The sequence below is a fragment of the Eutrema salsugineum genome, unplaced genomic scaffold (assembly GCF_000478725.1).
Source record: "Eutrema salsugineum unplaced genomic scaffold, Eutsalg1_0 scaffold_8, whole genome shotgun sequence".
NCBI classification, from domain to species: domain Eukaryota; kingdom Viridiplantae; phylum Streptophyta; class Magnoliopsida; order Brassicales; family Brassicaceae; genus Eutrema; species Eutrema salsugineum.
In genome coordinates this window covers 9,389,196-9,407,610 of record NW_006256414.1, presented here as the reverse complement: position 1 = coordinate 9,407,610, position 18,415 = coordinate 9,389,196, and the positions used below count along the sequence as shown (strand labels likewise).

The window sequence follows — 18,415 nt, the reverse complement described above, 5'->3', positions numbered from 1 at the left end:
TTATTAAGGAGCTTAAATAATTTTGCAAGGGAGTAAGTTGTTGATTAGATGATTTGTCTGTTGAATGTTGTGTAATTTGAAGAATTTGAATGCAACTAATGCAATTATTCAGCACAATATTTGAAGTAATATATAGGTGCACTGAAACCGTTATTCACAGTTGATTGATATTGACTGTATATGATCTTTATTATTGTTTATGATTCCGGTTTGTTGCTGCAGCAAAGGAGGTTGTGCACAGGAAGAACAAGAGAGGCTTGGGGGCCGAATACTAATGTGGTAATAGTTGAAACACTCAGGCTCGAGGAATAGCGATTTGGCTAATGAGAGAGGTAAAGAAAATGTTTTATATCAAGGTACACGAGTAGTTTTCTCAAAAAAAAAAAAGAGGTACGCAGATAGTGTATTTAACTATTGATATAAGCATGGTCTAAATATCAACTCTCATTGGTCTCTACAGATAATGTAATAATCCCCAAGGAATGTTTTGTAGTTCTTTTCTCTCGGCAGCGCACTTAGACTAGAGCTATTACAAGTCAATGTCGGGGTAAATAATGAGGATGAGGCTGATGACAGTAGTGAAGTAGTTTTTTTATCAAAGGTAGTGAAGTAGTGGTATTTGATTTTTTAAACTTATTTTACATCAACATATATAAATAACGTTTGTATAGCTTTGTTATTTTGTTATGAATGTGATTACCATGTATAGTTTCAAAAATATATCAGGTTATAGACTAGAGTTAGTGTCTCTTATGTTTCATGGATCGATCTTTTTAACAAAGTAAAGTTGCAATCTATTTTGACGTCTTTCTTTGGGTTTGATCACGAAGAGAATGGATATATAGTGTATGGTAAGTTCATTCTAGCTTATTCATATTATACATATACAGTCCAACTTTGTATTCTGAGAGACTCGAGTACCGGCTCATGTTTTAACTGCTGAAGGTGTATTTTTCCTTTGACATTTTCTCACAGTTTATGACGTGCCTCTCTGATTTTATAAAAGCAAAGAAGATATGCTTGCAGAGGTAGGGATGCTAGATGGTGAGAACAAGTTACTGTCTTGGGTTAGTGTTTTAGTTTATAAGCTTGGTTTTTTATCTATCTATGTTTCATTGAGAAGTAGACGCTTGAAGCGTATTTTAAATTTTGTTTCTTTCTCTTTATATTTCTTCCTAAGAAGATTTGGTTGATGGTCTTGAACGTTCAGGGAAGCAAATGTGTATTAGAAGTTTTTGGTCATTTCGTTAACTAAACCAGACAACCTTCTTGGTTTGTTATTTCCAGGTTCAGTTCGTTTTAATCCATTCTCTCTAATCAAAAGTTACTTATTTTTATGACTTGGTTTATTGACAATTATCTTGCCTTACCTATTTCAGGTTTTTGAAGACTTTGGAGATCTCGCATATAGTAAATATTTTGTTCTTAAGATTTTTGGAGTCAGAGTAGTGATATTACTTCCCTGAAGAAATGGTTTTCGAGATTTTTATGCTTATGATTCGATGGGTATTTGCCATCATCAGACTATACACTGAAGCGAAAAGAACTGTAAGGGAGAGGCCAAAGAAAGCGGAAAGATATATAATGGAGAGGCCAGAGAGATATATAGACTGAAAATTCTTATCATGGACAAACATGGGAAAATTTAGAGTAAAAAGCTTAGATATATGTAGGTTTAGAAAGAATTAAGAACTGTGTTTCTATGTTCATATAAAATATGTTTGCAACCTCTAAGCTGGTATCTAATATCTGTTTTCTTTCTTTCATAGTATAGTTTTTAATTAATAAAAAACATTTTGCACGATTAAAAATGAAATTTTTATTTGAAAATGGAATTTTCCTCATCATATGTAGTTAAATCTTTGATAAATGAAAAGATAAAACCGTATCTATGTTTATAGACTTATTTAAAAAAGGAAAATGTGTGTATGATAATCTAAAAAGAATATACTATAATATTGATGCTTATCTTAACGAAAAATGTCAAAACGCCTAAACCTAAACCTCTTTCTGTATAAATAGTTGTGTTTCTCTCTATTCACGACTTGTGAGTTTTCGTGTTTGTTCTAAAAGTTTAGTTATTTTCTTTTCTTTATGTGCTCTTATTTTTATTGTTTTATAATCAGAAGAAGAAGATGATGAAAACAGATAAAAAAAGCCAAAGAAGACAAACAGGATAAATAAGAATAAGTGTAAGTCAGTCAAAGACGGTGAAGAGAAAGATGGAAAAAATGAAAGATAAATACGAAGGTGAAGATCACAAAGTATGAGAATGTGAATATGAAGGAGACTAAGAAAAACTATAAGAAATTAGGTAATATGGATACACATAAACATATCAAAGAATGATAAAGATAAGGATATAAGGAAGATAAAGAAGAAGAAGAAATCTGAAAGATGACAGAAAAAAAAAAGAAGAATAATTAGAAAATCAAAAGATGATGTAGAGAAACTAAAAGAAGATGAATATGAGGAATACAAATTCATATAAGATAAAGAAATATGGGAAGTAAACAGAAAACAAAAAAAAAAGAAGGAATTCAGAGAATAAAAGACAAAGAATTACCAAAAATTAAAAAAGAATACGCAGATTAAGTCGAAATAGAAGAAAATGAATACATACACTAGGTAAGTAAGAATAAGAGAAAGAAGACAAATAAGAAGAAAAAGTTGAAGACGATCAAGAGGAAGCTGATAAAAAAAATAAAAGATAAAGAACATGAGAAAGAAGAAAAAGAGGAAGTTGACTAAGAGGTATTTTAGAAAATACAAAGACCAAGAAGTTGAAGATGAGGAAAGAGACCGAAAGATGAAGATGATAAAGTATGAGAATATGAAGATAAGAAAGGACGCTAAGATAAACAAAAATAATCTAAGTACGAAAAATGAAAAATAATATGAATCAAAGAATGTGGATAGCATGAAATAACGAAGATTGTTAACATTATCAAAGTCTTCTTTGTATCATAAGGGGTGTTGGATGTGAAACCAATAATATGTATTAGAAAAATGATAAATTTCATGTTATCCATCTTTTTAATTTTATTCCTTATAGTTTACAAATTTTTTACATTTTTTAAGTGAATGTTTGCTTTCTGTATTTATAGTTTATCACTATTATTTTCTAATGAAAGAATTGCATATAGTTGTACATATGTGTCCAATTGTACCTTGTTTATTTCCATCCAGAAAGTATTTTCCGCCAAAAATGAAATCCTCAAGTTTAGATTGACTTACCTAAGTGTCACTATCTATCAAAATAACAGGTGCATTTATGTGTGCCGTCAATTTTTGTACATAGTTGTACCTAATTGTACTAGTTGTCCTCCTCTGCAGATTTGGAGATGAACTCAGATAATTATACTTTACCTAAGAATCACTACGATTCAACGACTATATTTAAGAAATTATTCATGCAAAATTGTCATATAAAACTAGGTTACCAACCCGATTTTCAATAATAATAAAAGAATTTTCAATCAGCAATTATTTAAGTTGTCTTAGTTATACCTATTTGTACCAGTTGTCATCTATCTCATAGTTGTACCAGTTGTACTAGTTGTTCTCTTATCTCTTAGTTGTACCATTCGTACCAGTTGTTCTCTTCTGCAGATTTGGTGATGAACTCGGATTTTATACCTAAGAATCACTACGATTCAACAACTATATTTGATAAATTATCTATGCAAAGACCTAATCATCACATAAACTAGGTTACCAACCCGATTTACATACCAAACAAGCAATTTTGAGAAATTCAATCCCTAAATTGTATAATCCCCAAATCTCCAAACAAAAACCTAAATGGGTTTGAAACTTCAACAATGGTGGTGGAGAGAGGAGATAAAAACAATAAAGTGATTACACAGGATGAAGAAGAGGAGGAGAGACGAGGGTTTGATGGCGAGAATGAGATTTGGTGGTTTTCAGAATCCATCAACAAAACGTTGACGAAGAAGAAGAAACAGAAAAAAAAAATTAAAAAATTATTTTTTAAATTAATTTCGTTTTAATTATTAATTTCAATTTAAATAAAATCTATTACTTTTTTATTAAATTCAGGAATGCCACAAAAAATTTCATTAAGGGTAAAATATAAATTATATGTGTATTATGACACACAGACTTGTTTATGACACAACAGATTAACTTTTTTCAATTTATGGCATTATAGCCATTAAAACGAATTACATGTGTATTATGACACACAGACTTGTTTATGGCACAACAGATTTAATTTTTCTAATATATGGCATTACAGCCATTAAACCTATTGGTCCACACTAAAAAAACAGAGCTTTTTTTGTTAGTTTTAATTTTTTGGGGCCATTTTAAAGAATTAATTGAATGAAGTAGCCTAAAAAAACTAAATCTTCTTAAAAATAGCCCCTTTATTTGGAAGGGACCAAATTAGCATTCATTAACTGACTCTTCTACGTTTTTTTTGTTTTGATTCTGGATTTTGAGAAATATATTCTCGACTCGTCTCTCTCTCTCTCTCTCTCTCTCTCTCTCTCTCTCTCTCTCTCTCTCTCTCTCTCTCTCTCTCTCTCTCTCGCTTATTCTCTCTCTCTCTCTCTCTCTCTCTCTCTCTCTCTCGCTTATTCTCTCTCTCTCTCTCTCTCTCTCTCTCTCTCTCTCCTCGCCGTCGCTCTACTGGATATGAAGCTGAAACCCCTCAGAGAGTTCACCAACACCATCTCCAGAATTTCCCCACAAATGTTTTCTTAGTCTGCTTCTATCATCAAATTCGCGATTCCAAGGAGATCGTTACCATGGATTACTACTAATTATAGGCCCTTCACGGTTCGTTCTCTATTGACTTTTACTTCTCTCATCAAATTCTGAGTTTTCGATCTTGTTTCAATATTTATGGAAATCAAAAATTCCGGTGATTATCTTCAACTTAAATTGGTCATGCGGATTATTTGTAGAATTGTGGTATCACAGATCCTCCTTGGACATGAGACGATCCTCCAAGGACATGCCGCTGCTTTTGGGATGACATTGCAATACACTAGCTTTTTTTAGGAATTTCTTTCTAAATAAATTAGGAAACTTTCCTACATATTTAGGAAGATCTTCCTAAAACTTTTCTTATCTGATATATCTATTAAGAACGTCATTTGTAGGGTTTGAATATTGATTTAGGGTTCTAGTGTTGGGATTACTAGAAGAAACGTCTTTTAACTAGAATTATGTTTTCTAGTTAGTGCTGCTCATATATATGAAGTTGCATCTTGCAGCACTGGAGCTTCTTCCCAAACTTTGGTGGTGTGGAGAATTACATCTATTGACTCTGAATGCTTGTTAAAGCTCGGACACAAGTCAGTTTAACCACAGAGATTGATGCTAAAGTTCTCACTTCCACTAAAGTTGAAAAGCTATAAGAAAATAAATTTTCCCGAAGCAATCTGATATGGCATATGACATGGGGTCTCTGTGTAATGATAGGGATTCATTATATATCCAAGTTAAGTGAAAAGTTACAAAAGACATAAGTACCAAGTTAAAATCTTTTTCATTTGATCAAATAGTAATGGGTTAACATACGATTTAGGAGGACATTCTTAAATTTGTAAAACTCACTCATGAAAAGTCAAAAAAGCTTCCTAAATTTGAATTTAGAAAGCATTTATAAATATTTAGAAATCATTCATACAAATTTGGAATGAGTGTTTGTACATCATAATTTACAAAGTCGATATACATATTTAGGAAAACCTTCCTAAACCGTAAAAATTCATAAAAATGGTAACTTTTGTGTCTAACTCAAATTAAGGAAGTCATCCTACATATTTAGTAATGTCTTCATAAAACGTATAAATAAGAAATTTGTGCCTATGTATACAATGATGCAAATTTAGGAAGCTGTTCTAAACATTTAAGAATGCATTCCTAGATTTATAAATAGACAACAATTGTTTTAAGAGAATCTTACTAAAATCTGTATGAATTTGTCCAAGAAAAGTCTTCCTAAATTCTGTGTTAATTACTACTTGATCAAATAATAAATAGATGTCTTTCTAAATATTTAGGAAAACCTTCCTAAAGTTAGGAAGACTTTATCAAATAAAAAAATGAATCTAGCTGTTTCACGAACAACGGCTAGCAAAGCCAGAAGACCACATAGCTGAAGATATGATCCAACTCCATCACAGATTCTCATATGCGCAAATCCAGTTTCCTGAATAACATAAACTGGCCTTAGACAACAAAATGCAGAAGGTGTGATGTTTTTTTAGATGTGAAAAAAAACTATATGCATACCTTGATGAACTCGAGTTTCAGATACTCTGCCATATCATAATTCTTGAGTATACGGAAAAACGTTGAGATAACGTCAGTTGGTGATACGATCCTAGGTGATCAACTCCGAAGAAAAGGCTACTGAAGATGCGATGGACTCGTAATGGTGGCTTGGTGATCGAGTGGATGACTCGCGATGGTGGGTGGATGCGATGAGAAGCGGTGGTGTGAGCGTGAGATCGATGGTATGGTGATGATGAGATGATATCGATTGTTGGTGAGGATGAGATGATATCGATGGAATGGAGGGATAGAAGAATCTCTTGTAAACAGATTAGTTTTTAAGAGATTCGAATTTCAGAGTTTTTAGTTCTCAGAAATCAAAGAGAGAAGAACACGTTAAAAGTTTGATCAAAATTCTTCACTGAATAATACTTAGGCGATTTTCTCTCTTAAATAGAGTTAGAGAGAAATCGCAGCCCTAATACAAAACTACATGAAGTCTGAAATAAAAACAACACGAAGTTTGATTAAAAAATAAAACAGCGAGGCGTCCCTTCTAAATCCTAAGTGGTGCGCCTAAAACAACTAGTGCACAAGTCATTGTGACTTTGCACATTATTATCCATTAGTAACAACTTCTAAGTAACTCGACGTAGCAATGATTTCTGCCTCGTTAAAAACCTTGGAGAAGAACCTCCTTGCCTTCCAAAATCCTCACCAAGGAAAAGAGTACAGAATCATCACCTAAGTTACCTAGTCATTGTTACTGGGTTCTTCATTCTTCAAGATAGAGATATTGAAGATGTGAGCTCCAGCCTCCAGTTGATCGATGTCCTCTGCAGCTATGAGTGCGTGAGCCTCCTTAGCCATCTCTCTAGCTCTGGAACGAGTAATCCTGCCAGCTACCTCTGGTTCCTCCTCCTCTGAGCTGGTCACGATCATATCAGTTGGAGAGTACTAGCCTAGATCGTATAGCTGCTTCATGCGGTGACAAACATCATCAAACTTACTTTCCAACCCATTGCGAACCATGTTTTTGACATGTAGTGGGTGAGGAAAGTCACAGACCTGAAACAAAATTGAGGAAATAAGTGGAGAGATTCAAGTTATGATTAGAAGCTAAGTGAATCAAGGATTTGTATCGAACCTTGGAGACGTTTTCTTGGTTGACAAACCGAAAACCGCTGAATGTGGCTTGCAAGTTGTTCAGAGCTTGCCTCATGTCACCATCAGCTGTGAAGATTATCGCCTCAAGGCCTTCAGGTATAAACGGAACCTAGATTGAGAACACAAATTAGAAATGTCGACATTTCAGGTAATAATCATATTGCTTAGCTTTCTTTATTGTTGGTTACAGATAGATTTGATTTCTTAGCCAAGGCAAAACAGGGGTCTGATTCATGGTATGTAAACATGTAGAACGAAAGAAAAGTGGCAGAATCCATACATTAATCTCTGCTTGAATCACCATCATGAGACGGCCTAGAATCTCCAGATCAGATAATCTAGAGAATCGAACTAGGGCGCATCTATTCTGAATGGGCTCAATAATCTTGGCTGATGTGTTACAAGCAAGTGCAAACCGAGTAGAGTTTGAATAGATCTAAATCGTCTCATCAATGCTTGTTGTGCTCCAGATGTCATGCTAATTTTGCAAACCAAAACAGAAAAAACAGCACAATGAATCAGAAACACTTGATTCGCACAACTCAAAAAGAAAGTGGCAAATCCAAAACGGTGAAAACGCAGAGAAAAGGATAAAGATTCAGGTAAAAGCCACTAACTTAGCAGCACGAACCTATCAGCTTCATCGAGAATGACAACCTTATATGCCCTGGAGGAGGTGTTAATTTCTTCTGCGCAAACATCTTAATTTTGTTCCAGCGAAGAAGATACCCAATCTAGGGTTGGTACCCAAAAAACTCACACAAACAAAAGGAAAATTGATTACCGCTTGAAGATACGACTCCGTCAACGATCAATTTCTGGCGATTACACTTCGAAGATTCCGGCAACGGTGGATATCTAGATCGCTATATGATTGGATGAAAGTTTTCGAAGAAGATCGAAATGGAAATAGAAATCGTTTTTTTAATTAATACAATGCTATATTGGTCCACACTAAAAAACAGAGCTCTTTTTGTCAGTTTAAAGTTTTTTGGGGCCATTTTAGAGAATTACGTAATGAACATCTAGACTTAAGTGTTGATTGGTTCACCTGCTATCACCCGCAAACGCAGTGTTTGTGGTTGGTAACGGTTAGTGGCGTTTTATCACAATCATAGAAATCGCTGCAAACCGCTCCGTATCATTTTATACTGCTGAAATCCAGAAGCTGCTTCCTGCCAACGTTTGCGGTTGCGGGCAGTAGCGGTTGGATAAAAATTTTAAAAAAAAATAAAATCACGCTAGAAAAATAAAATAAAAAATCACGTTAAAAAAAATTATAAAACTCTAACCCTACTAATATTCTCCTCTATATATATATAAACCCACTTTCATATCAATTGAAGAAAATTAAGATACAAGTAAGTGCCATAATATTTTGGTTTAATTCATTTATATTAATTTTTCTGTTTCCACTTTTAAAGTAAAAAATTATAAATATGTATCTTATTAATTACAAAATTAGTTTGTTATAATTCTTTTTTTTATTCTTCAGAAAGTTACATGATCAAACGAGATGATATGTGCGTTACTTCAACGAATCATTGTTAAAAATAAATTCAATATATAGATTTTTGAGTACACTCCAGAAAAAACGTATTTTGAATACTAATGAGCAATTTGGAGTTGATTTGAGTTGGTGGCGTGCAAAAAATCGATTAGATCAATTGAAAAAATTTTACATCATGCATAAGATAATCCAGGATGTCTACATATTGGAACAATTTTTTCCACTCTATTACATTATTAGACACAATTTTAGATGAAGTTCCCAATAATTGAAATAAAATAAACTATTATAAAATTTATTAGTTTTTAAAATAATTATTTAGCATTTATTTATAATTTTTATTAATTATTTTAAAATAGTGATTTTGATATTTATCATAATAAATTAATAATATAGTTTTTATTTTCTTATAATTATATATGATGTTTATTTTGGTAATTTTATGTTTAACCGCTAAAACAATCGCTGGTTTGTCAGTCAAAAATGTCCCGTAAATAAACATGTTTTAAAAAGTTTAACCAGTCGTGTAAACCTTTGAATAACGTTCAAAACCGCAATCGTCTGTTTCCGCAAACTCCCGCACTCGCAACCGCTAAGCTCTAATAGTTTGAATTTTTAAGATTATTTATTTTAATGCAGTAAAAAATTATTTTATAGCCTTCCTTGGGAATAGAAAATAGAATTTCAATTCGAGGCTTAAGCTTGATACAACACAGCACAACACAAGACGACACGAAAACAAATGAGAAACAACGTATTATTAACGCATCGCAACACTATTCCTTGAGATGTTGACACGTGATCTTTTGCTACCCCTTGGATTGCTGTTACAGTCAAAGCTTACACCATCTCCACCAACCATATCCGTAAACATCCGTTGCAAGTCCTCTAAGCTGTCTCCCTAATAATTAATCAAAGACCGAATCGGTTCGTCAAAATTAAATTATACTTTTAAACCGACAAATCTGTAACCAATCTTTGATCAATTACAAACCCGTCTTTATCGTATTATCAAACCGGTTCATTATCGGTTTAACCGGTATATCAATTAAAATTAATATAGCTTTTAAATCTTTGATAAAATTATTACAAACCCATCGTTATCGTATTTCCAAACCGGTTTGTGATCGGTTATCGATGGTCAACTTTGGTAAAGAAAAATTGACCAAAATAAAGGAAACGCACAAAATCGAATATAGCAATGAATCTAACCAGCCCTTCCAACGGAAAAAAATGAAAGCAAATTGTTAAATTACAAATCTAGCTTTGGATCTTTTACTTCATCATATTATCAAAAACCGATTAATGAACGATTAACCGTGACCAAAACAATCTTTAGTCTGAAAATCCACCAATATTAAGGAAATCGCAAAAATACTGAATTAACCGGTCTCGAATTACATGCATAAACTGTATAAACTAGAGTCACAGGACGAAACATTTTGGGTCTACATATTAACCAATAATTGTAGTTGTTAAACCGGCTGGTTATGATTAACCGGAAGTTGAGAATGCAACATACCTCGTCTTTGACATTGTTCATCATTGAGATCATCTCTTGCATGAAATCACGGAAGTCCTGATCACAACAATTGGGGCAATTTCAAATTCAAACATCAACAAAACAGAAAACGGAAAAATCGTAAGAGAAAAAGGAAAATAAAATTTTTACGAACTTCATCGTCATCATCATGTGGATCATATAACCCAGCGTCGTACATTGAGCGCTTATTCACGTCGTGTAAAACTTTAAAAAAATATATGTATAAAGTTAGTTATAAGGTGAGAGACGGACGTTAAGAAAAGATAACGACAGGAAATTAACGGACGTTAAAGAAGATATTTTTGAGGGAGGGAAAATGTGAAATTACCAGCATAGGCCTCTTGGATTTGCTGAAACCGTCGTTTAGCTTCTCCGGCGACACCAGGATTCCTTGCGTATCTATCCGGATGCCATTTCTTCAAACAAAATATTCAGATTCAGATTCAAATATGTCCAGACAAAATTTTCCAACAAGAAGCAGTCGATCAAGTAAGTACCATGGCGAGCTTACGGTAAGCAGTACGGATGTCGGAAACGGAGGCGTCTTTGCGAATTCCGAGAACGTTGTAGTAGCTAGATCTGACGTTGGATCCTCCTCCACCTTCGCACGCCATATTCGAAAATCGCTCCTCCGTCTCCGATCACCCCTGCGCCGTCTTCAACGATCTCTATTTCTCTCTCTCTCTCTTTCTCTCTCAATTCAGTTTCACATCATCGGAAATTAAAAGATATTCAGCTGATAAATATCAGAGAATGAAGAACAAAATATCTTTGTAGGACGAGAGAGATGGAAGTTAGAGAAGGAAACTTCGAGAGAGGGTTTGATATTTGATCTCACATGTCACGTGTTCATTTAATTTAATTGTAAAGCCCATGTAAGCCCAATCTCTGATTGGTTTCTGGTTTCTTTCATACCGAGTTAACTCGAACTGCACGTTACAACTTACCAAGTTACAAAGGGCAACAAACGGAAAAAAAGTCGATTAATACCTCAACATCATACCAATAAATAATTAAACAATTTTGATAAATTAATCAATATTTAAACTTATTAAAATCAGTAAATACATACCTCAACAATATTTTTGTGGTCAATTAGTATATTGATTTTCTGTCTGTTAGTCAAACCTGTTAACTTGCAAACGGAATCCGACTTGGATACCACCGTGGATGCTCTATTCGAATGAAACCAATACGACGCTGTTTAAGATTAAAAATCTGGAAAAAAGCAAAAACGACGTCATTTTAAATTTATTATCCATTAAAAAAAATATACCATATATATCTTCTTTCGTGGGAGAAAAACATTGATAGTTAGGATTTGGGTAGTGTTCAAAATCAAATCGGAATGACTTCATCGTCGAATGCTAACGCTTCTTCGGAGATTCATGGTAGGTTTAAGTTTGCAATTTTGGTTTTGATTTTGATTCAAACACTTTCGGAAAATCAAATCGAAAATTTCAATTTTGATTTTTTTAATGTATAATAAATTTAAAACGACGTCGTTTTAAACTTTTTCCCCTGATTTTAACTTTAAATGACGCCGTATTGGTTTCATCCGAACACATCATCCACCGTGGCATCTGAGTCGGATTCCGTTTGCAAATTAACGGGTTTGACTAACAGAGAGAAAGTCAATGTACTAATTTACCACAAAAACATTATTGAGGTATGTATTTACCGATTTTAATAAGTTCAGGTACTGATTAACCTATCAAAATTGTTTGGGTATTATTGGTACCAGATGATGGTGTTGAGGTACTAATCGACCTTTTTCCCGGCAACAAACACATAAGCAATGTTGTACAAAGAGTTAAGTGCAACACATTTTTTGTTTTGGCAAATCAGATATATTGATCTCATAAGCAAGATACATAACATCGTCAGTACAACCGTTAACGCAAATAAAGGAAATTGAAATAATTTCGATAAAGGAGAACCATGCTTTCCTGACGGAAGTCTTATAGGCTAACAGATAAAATCTGTTATATCCCCCCTTCATAAACTTTTTGTTGGCTATCATCTTTTGGTTAAAAATCCAGAATATTTTTTCTGATTAAAAGAAGAACTTGAATTGTTGTTGCAGATGTTTTTGTATCATATCTTCTAGACCTCGATAAAACATGTTGTATCTGTCTATACGCATAACTTTCCAATCCGATCATGGCGATAAAATCCACTCTAAAAATCACTGATGCGTTCATGAACATCCAATTCTGACCAATGGTAGTTGAAGATTGGCTCAAATACAAGATGAAACGCACATATAACCTCTCATATTCAACCCAACCATCTCTCTTGATGTAGTTAAATTCCATCCAAAATTTTTGTCTAAACCAAACAAAGGATTGAGACATAATAACCCATTGTCGTCTTATTGTTCTTCCGGCTTCAATTCGTTGGTGTTCAAAAGCCAAGCGAAGAAACAAAAACATAATCCAGTTATAGGCAAAATAAGAAATCCATAAGTCCATCCCACAAAAGAGAAAAACACAACGGTTTACTCCTGGATCCCATATCCAAACTTTCTCTCCATTGGAGAGGTCGACACAAAAACTTGTGGACTGTGGCCAGGTTATGCTCGGAAGTAACCTCTTTCCGAAGGAGAAAAAGAGGACATGGGGTTTAGCTTATCGGATAGTGGACCAGTACTTCGCGTCTAGACATTCTATAAAGACATTCTATAAAGACATTATATAAGGAGATTAATTGATAACTAGGTGGTAAAAAAGAATCAAGGAAAAAGTTTATGAATTATAAATATTTGGATTATATATATTATTAAATTAGTAGTATTTTTTAAGAGTTTTTTTATTTAACATCTATCTTTATTAATATGAAAATCAAGTTACATAAAAACAACAATACATAGGAATAAACATGCACAACAATAAAACAATGAAGATGAATTTTAAAGTTTCATTTCTCTGAATTTTTCTAGCTGTGAGAATGTCCACACTTTCTTTCCTCATAATTGCATTTGATCTGATGCAATTTCTTTTGCTATGATTCATACTTTCCTCTGTTGTATATCATTGACACATTTCTAAATAGGAATTAAAAATATTCTTCAAAAAAAAAAAATTCAATTTATTGATTTTTTCGAGAGAAAAAAATTTGAGATTGCCAATTTTCAACGACTGTAGGAATGTCACCATACAACCAGGAGATTGCATCTTCCGATCCAAGACCTCGTCCCTTCCAGGGCAGTTTCCATGGTTGTTATTCCCATAATAATGTTATACCTAGCAAAGTAAAATCATTAAAAAAAAATGAATTTATATCACAATTTCGCCAATAATTAAGACAAATTTGAGATTGCCTATAACACACCATCTCCATGGTGATTTTTTCCAAAGCAAAGCTAGGAGTATGAGAACATATACTTCGTTGGCGACTAACTCCAACAAAGAAAGATGGTTGAATATCTCTGGTTTGCAACAATCACTGAACAAACTCTTTGTTGAAAAAGAAAAACGGTTAGGAAAAACGGTTTTCTCCAATTCCTGCTTTACGTGATCAAGTTTCTCTTTTCCATGGTGATTATACATGTTATTACATCGAAGACAAGATCGTTATCACCAGAAAAAGAAAACTCTACTTTGAGAGAAGAGATGGTTACCTCGAAGGAATAAGAGGAACACGAGAATGAAGATGACATTTACTAATGGAGGCATCATCATTGAATCAATGGCCATAGAAGGCACAAATCAAAAGAAACGGCGTGAGAGAATCAATAAATTTTGATCTAAGGACATAGAAATCACTGGGAAAGCGGCCTATTCGTGCCTCAACTGGCCTTCCTGGTACAATTTACTGCCTGTACTCTTGAGCTGTGCCTACGCATACCTCAACTTCTAAAAATTTGAAATTTCATACCCGTACTGACTTCCGTTGCCAATTCATGCATTGACAAATTCCCCGTTAGTCAACCCCGTTAAGCTGTTAACGGATGCTGAGTCAGCTAACACGTAGGAATTTCCGTTGGAACGGAAATCGAATACGACGTCGTTTTTACCGAATCTGGGTTTAAAATTTTTTTTACAAACTCGGAGAATCGAACCCGCAACCTGTTTGCGTTCAAACGGACTTCAGAACCAGTGGACCATGTGTGAAATTAATAAACCATCACCAGTTAATAAATATAAAGCTGATTCGCATTCGTCATTAAAAAACAAGTTAAACGACGTCGTTTTACTTTTATGTGTTTTAAGAAGAATCGATCTTCTTCTTCTTTCTCTCCTTCGTCGATGTCTATCTATATTCAAAATTGGGGAAAACTCTAAACCAGGGTTTAGGGGTGTAGAAGAAGACAGAAGAGAATGGCGTCATCTTCGAGCCAAAGGACTTCTTCCGAGAATTCAGGTATGCCCAAATCTTATAATGTGAAGTAAATTCGATTTTTGGATCTAGGGTTTAGTTACAATTCGAATGTCAATTTGTAGGGAATAGTTTAAGTATGATAGCTTGTGGTGCGGAAGGATTTAGAGGAATGCCGAGAACTTGTATTTGTGGAAGCTCCACTTGGATAAGAACTTCAGGAACCTCAAAAAATCCAGGAAGATTATTCCATTGTTGTCCTAATCGGACTGAAAAGGTAAAGAGAATAGTTTAATGATTGTAACTTTATTGTGGTAGCTGGGTTTATAATCTGAATTTTGTTACTTTGATCTGGTGCTAGGACAACTACCATTTGTTTAAATGGACTGATGAAGGAATGGTAGAAGAAATTGAAGACATGAAGAAAGAGATTGAAGATATGAAGAAGAAGATTGAAGATATGAAAAACAACATGGATTCTCTGAAAACCGAGATACAAGGATGTGAGAAAGAAATGAAGGAGTTGGTAGGAGAGACATATGTCTTGAAGAGTGTGATTGTTTGTGGAGTTGTGTTCTTAGGTGCTTACTTTTGTTTTTGGGTTTAGGGAGCTCTATGTGTTTGGCTTCCTGTGTTTTTAGACTCTTGTTGTATCAGATTTTAAACTTTGGTGTATCAGGTTTTAAGTAATGCGATGGCTTTAAGCCTTTTTTATTATCCCATCTACGTAACATGAGAATAAGAGAAAGACAAACTTGAAAGAACCAAAAAAGGATTGAAACCAAACTTCTTAGAAACCAATATAAAGTTGCATCCAAGCCAGTAATAAGAAACCGATATAAAGGTTGTGCAATACAAAAGCATTCCTAAAGCCGACAATACAAAAGGAAATAAGATATAAGAGCAATAAGTTTTTTTTTTAAAAAAAGCACACCTAAAGCCGACATTTTCTACTGAGCAGGAGATCATAAACCCAAAAAATTACTCTGATTTCCTGCATATTGAACTACATTGAACTACCAATAAGCTCCACCTGCAAAATATAGATAGTAGTATTCATCACATACATTACTTTTCAGATTACCAATATCAGAAACATCTCAGAAACTTGTGAGAAAATACCTGATCATTCTCCAAAGTCTTCAGCAAACGATGGCTGAGTTTGTTGTGTTTGAGATGGACCTTCTCCTTCATCAAGTGTCATTGTCTCTGGAAAATCTGGAACTTCTGGAACATCGGTTCCTGTCTTTCTCTTCTTGGGCTTCCTAGGCTTGAATGGTGCGCCGGGGTTAGTACAATGAAGAGAATTATGTCCTTCCATATTGCACCGATAACACCGCATTGTCCTGCCATGTTTGGTAACTCTTTTACCCTTGGTTGGTGACTCCGTGACTGATTTGAGCCGTTTCTGCGGGGTTTTTTTCCTTCCCCTCTCTTTCACTCGTTCTGGTGGATCAATAGTTGGTTCAGAGCTTGTCTTCCAAAACTTCATTCCATTTACAGACTCGATGGAATCAATGTATTGACTTCGCCAGAGAGAAGTCAAATACCAATCTGACACTAAATCTTTTTTCTTGAAAACCTTGCTGTTGTCAAAGACAACACGAAGTGCATGCCGGCAAGGTATTCCGGTGAGATATCATCTTCTACACTTACAGGTCTTCTATCTCATATTAACAGCGTATGATACCCCTTTCTCTGACACTTCAAATACACGATCACGACCAGAAAGCGACCTGCACCACTTCACTTGTTTCTCTTCTAATGCGATTACAAGGCCCACTTTCTTACTATGTCTGCCATTATGTTTGGCGGTAATTTTCCTTCTGATCCCTATCCTAGCCATTGCTTGTCTCCTCATTGTCTCCAAGCTCTGAACTACCGGCATTGCACGTGCTAACTCAATAGCATTGTTGTAAGACTCTGAATTATTGTTTAGAGCATCCTCACAACAAGAAGTAGTCTTGAAAAATGCTCGGCTGCAATTTTCTGGATTTCGCTTCATGAATTCTTGAAAGATACCTTCATCATACTCCTGCATCTTCTTCAGGTTTGCATCATAATCTGCCTTGTTGAAACTATCCACCACTCGCCAAAACAAGCCTTTCATCCGATGGTCCCTAGTATACACCTTCTTCATATTGTCATAGATATGTTTGGCACACATTCGGTGCTCTATCTCTGGCAACTCTTCAGTGACAGCTCTAAGTAACCCTGCAAAGAAAACACATGTGCTTGTTAAACTCGCCAAAACATGACTAAACACGTTTCAAGCAAACTATAAACCATGAGTAATATACCTTCTGCCTGTCGGATATGATGGTGTATCCTTCACCATTCTTTAAATCCAAGTCTTTTTTGAGGTGCTGAATGAACCATATCCAACTGGCTGTATTCTCCACTTGAACAACTGCCCAAGCAAATGGGTATATTTGATTGTTTGCGTCTTTCCCCACAGCTGCCAATAGTATACCTTTTGTATTTGACTTTAAGAAGCATCCATCTATCCCAAAAATGGGTCTACAATACCTTTTCCAAGTATTGCGAAGGCCGTCGAAACACATGTAGAATGAATCGAACCTTTCTTTGCCAGTTGGTCCCCTCTGTTCGCAGCTCAACTGTGGATTCCTTATTCGTCCTAAGTCAACAAAAAAATGTGTTATATTAGATGTGTAAACCATAATAGATGTCTCATATCGGGATTGATTCAAAGATCGGGATTGATTGAAGGAATAAGCTTTCGAAGAGGATCCCAGAGGAAGGAAGAAGAAGATCGATTCTTCTTTACAGACATAAATCTGAAACGACGTCGTCTTATTTTTTTTTTTAAAACAAGAATTTTGAGAGTTAATATTAATTAGGTTAGCAATATTTATCGATTATCTAACATAGCCTTCTGGTTCTGCAGTTGGTTTTATCACAAGCATATCATTGGTTCGAGTCCTAGAGGTTTGACATCTTTTTAAATACCTGCAAAGTAAAACGACGTCGTTTAACTTGTTTTTTTAATGACGAATGCGAATCAGCTTTATATTTATTAACTGGTGATGGTTTATTAATTTCACACATGGTCCACTGGTTCTGAAGTCCGTTTGAACGCAAACAGGTTGCAGGTTCGATTCCCCGAGTTTGTAAAAAAAATTTAAACCCAGATTCGGTAAAAACGACGTCGTATTCGATTTCCGTTCCAACGGAGATTCCTACGTGTATTCCTACGTGTCAGCTGACTCAGCATCCGTTAACAGCTTAACGGGGTTGACTAACGGGGAATTTGTCAATGCATGAATTGGCCAAACGGAAGTCAGTACGGGTATGAAATTTCAAATTTTTAGAAGTTGAGGTATGCGTAGGCACAGCTCAAGAGTACAGTCAGTAAATCGTACCAGGGAGGCCAGTTGAGGCACGAATAGGCCGCTTTCCCTAGAAATCACTCTCATGATCGCCTTCGCTCTCCCTCTCAGTTTTTTCTTTCATTTTGAAAAGTATTGTAGTGCTTCTCGTAGTTCTAAGAGTTATAGTGGCACACTGGCAAATTGGTTTATTTTAGTAACAAAATGTTTAGGTTCAAAACTTTTTAATTACATATATATATATATACTAGGTGACTGCCCGCGCCAAGCGCA

General features: G+C 34.6%; 2 protein-coding genes and 1 pseudogene across 2 annotated transcripts; 1 reads left to right on the top strand and 2 right to left on the bottom strand.

Moving 5' to 3' along the window:
* Nucleotides 1-6,034: 6,034 nt before the first annotated feature.
* LOC112088568 lies at nucleotides 6,035-8,754 on the bottom strand (annotated as a pseudogene).
* Nucleotides 8,755-9,569: 815 nt separating this feature from the next.
* On the bottom strand, nucleotides 9,570-11,274 carry LOC18010103 (dnaJ homolog subfamily B member 3). The gene is made up of 5 exons (XM_006392384.2): nucleotides 10,970-11,274; nucleotides 10,801-10,888; nucleotides 10,606-10,676; nucleotides 10,452-10,508; nucleotides 9,570-9,830 (listed from the first exon to the last, which is right to left on the bottom strand). The coding sequence occupies exons 1-5, from the start codon at nucleotides 11,084-11,086 to the stop codon at nucleotides 9,690-9,692; spliced, it is 474 nt and encodes a 157-aa protein (XP_006392446.1). The 5' UTR covers nucleotides 11,087-11,274; the 3' UTR covers nucleotides 9,570-9,689.
* A 3,520-nt stretch (nucleotides 11,275-14,794) lies between these two features.
* On the top strand, nucleotides 14,795-15,482 carry LOC112088563 (uncharacterized protein At1g43920, Chloroplastic-like). The gene is made up of 4 exons (XM_024158963.1): nucleotides 14,795-14,837; nucleotides 14,918-15,069; nucleotides 15,154-15,373; nucleotides 15,472-15,482. Exons 1-4 carry the CDS (start codon nucleotides 14,795-14,797, stop codon nucleotides 15,480-15,482), a joined length of 426 nt encoding a protein of 141 aa, XP_024014731.1.
* Nucleotides 15,483-18,415: the final 2,933 nt, after the last annotated feature.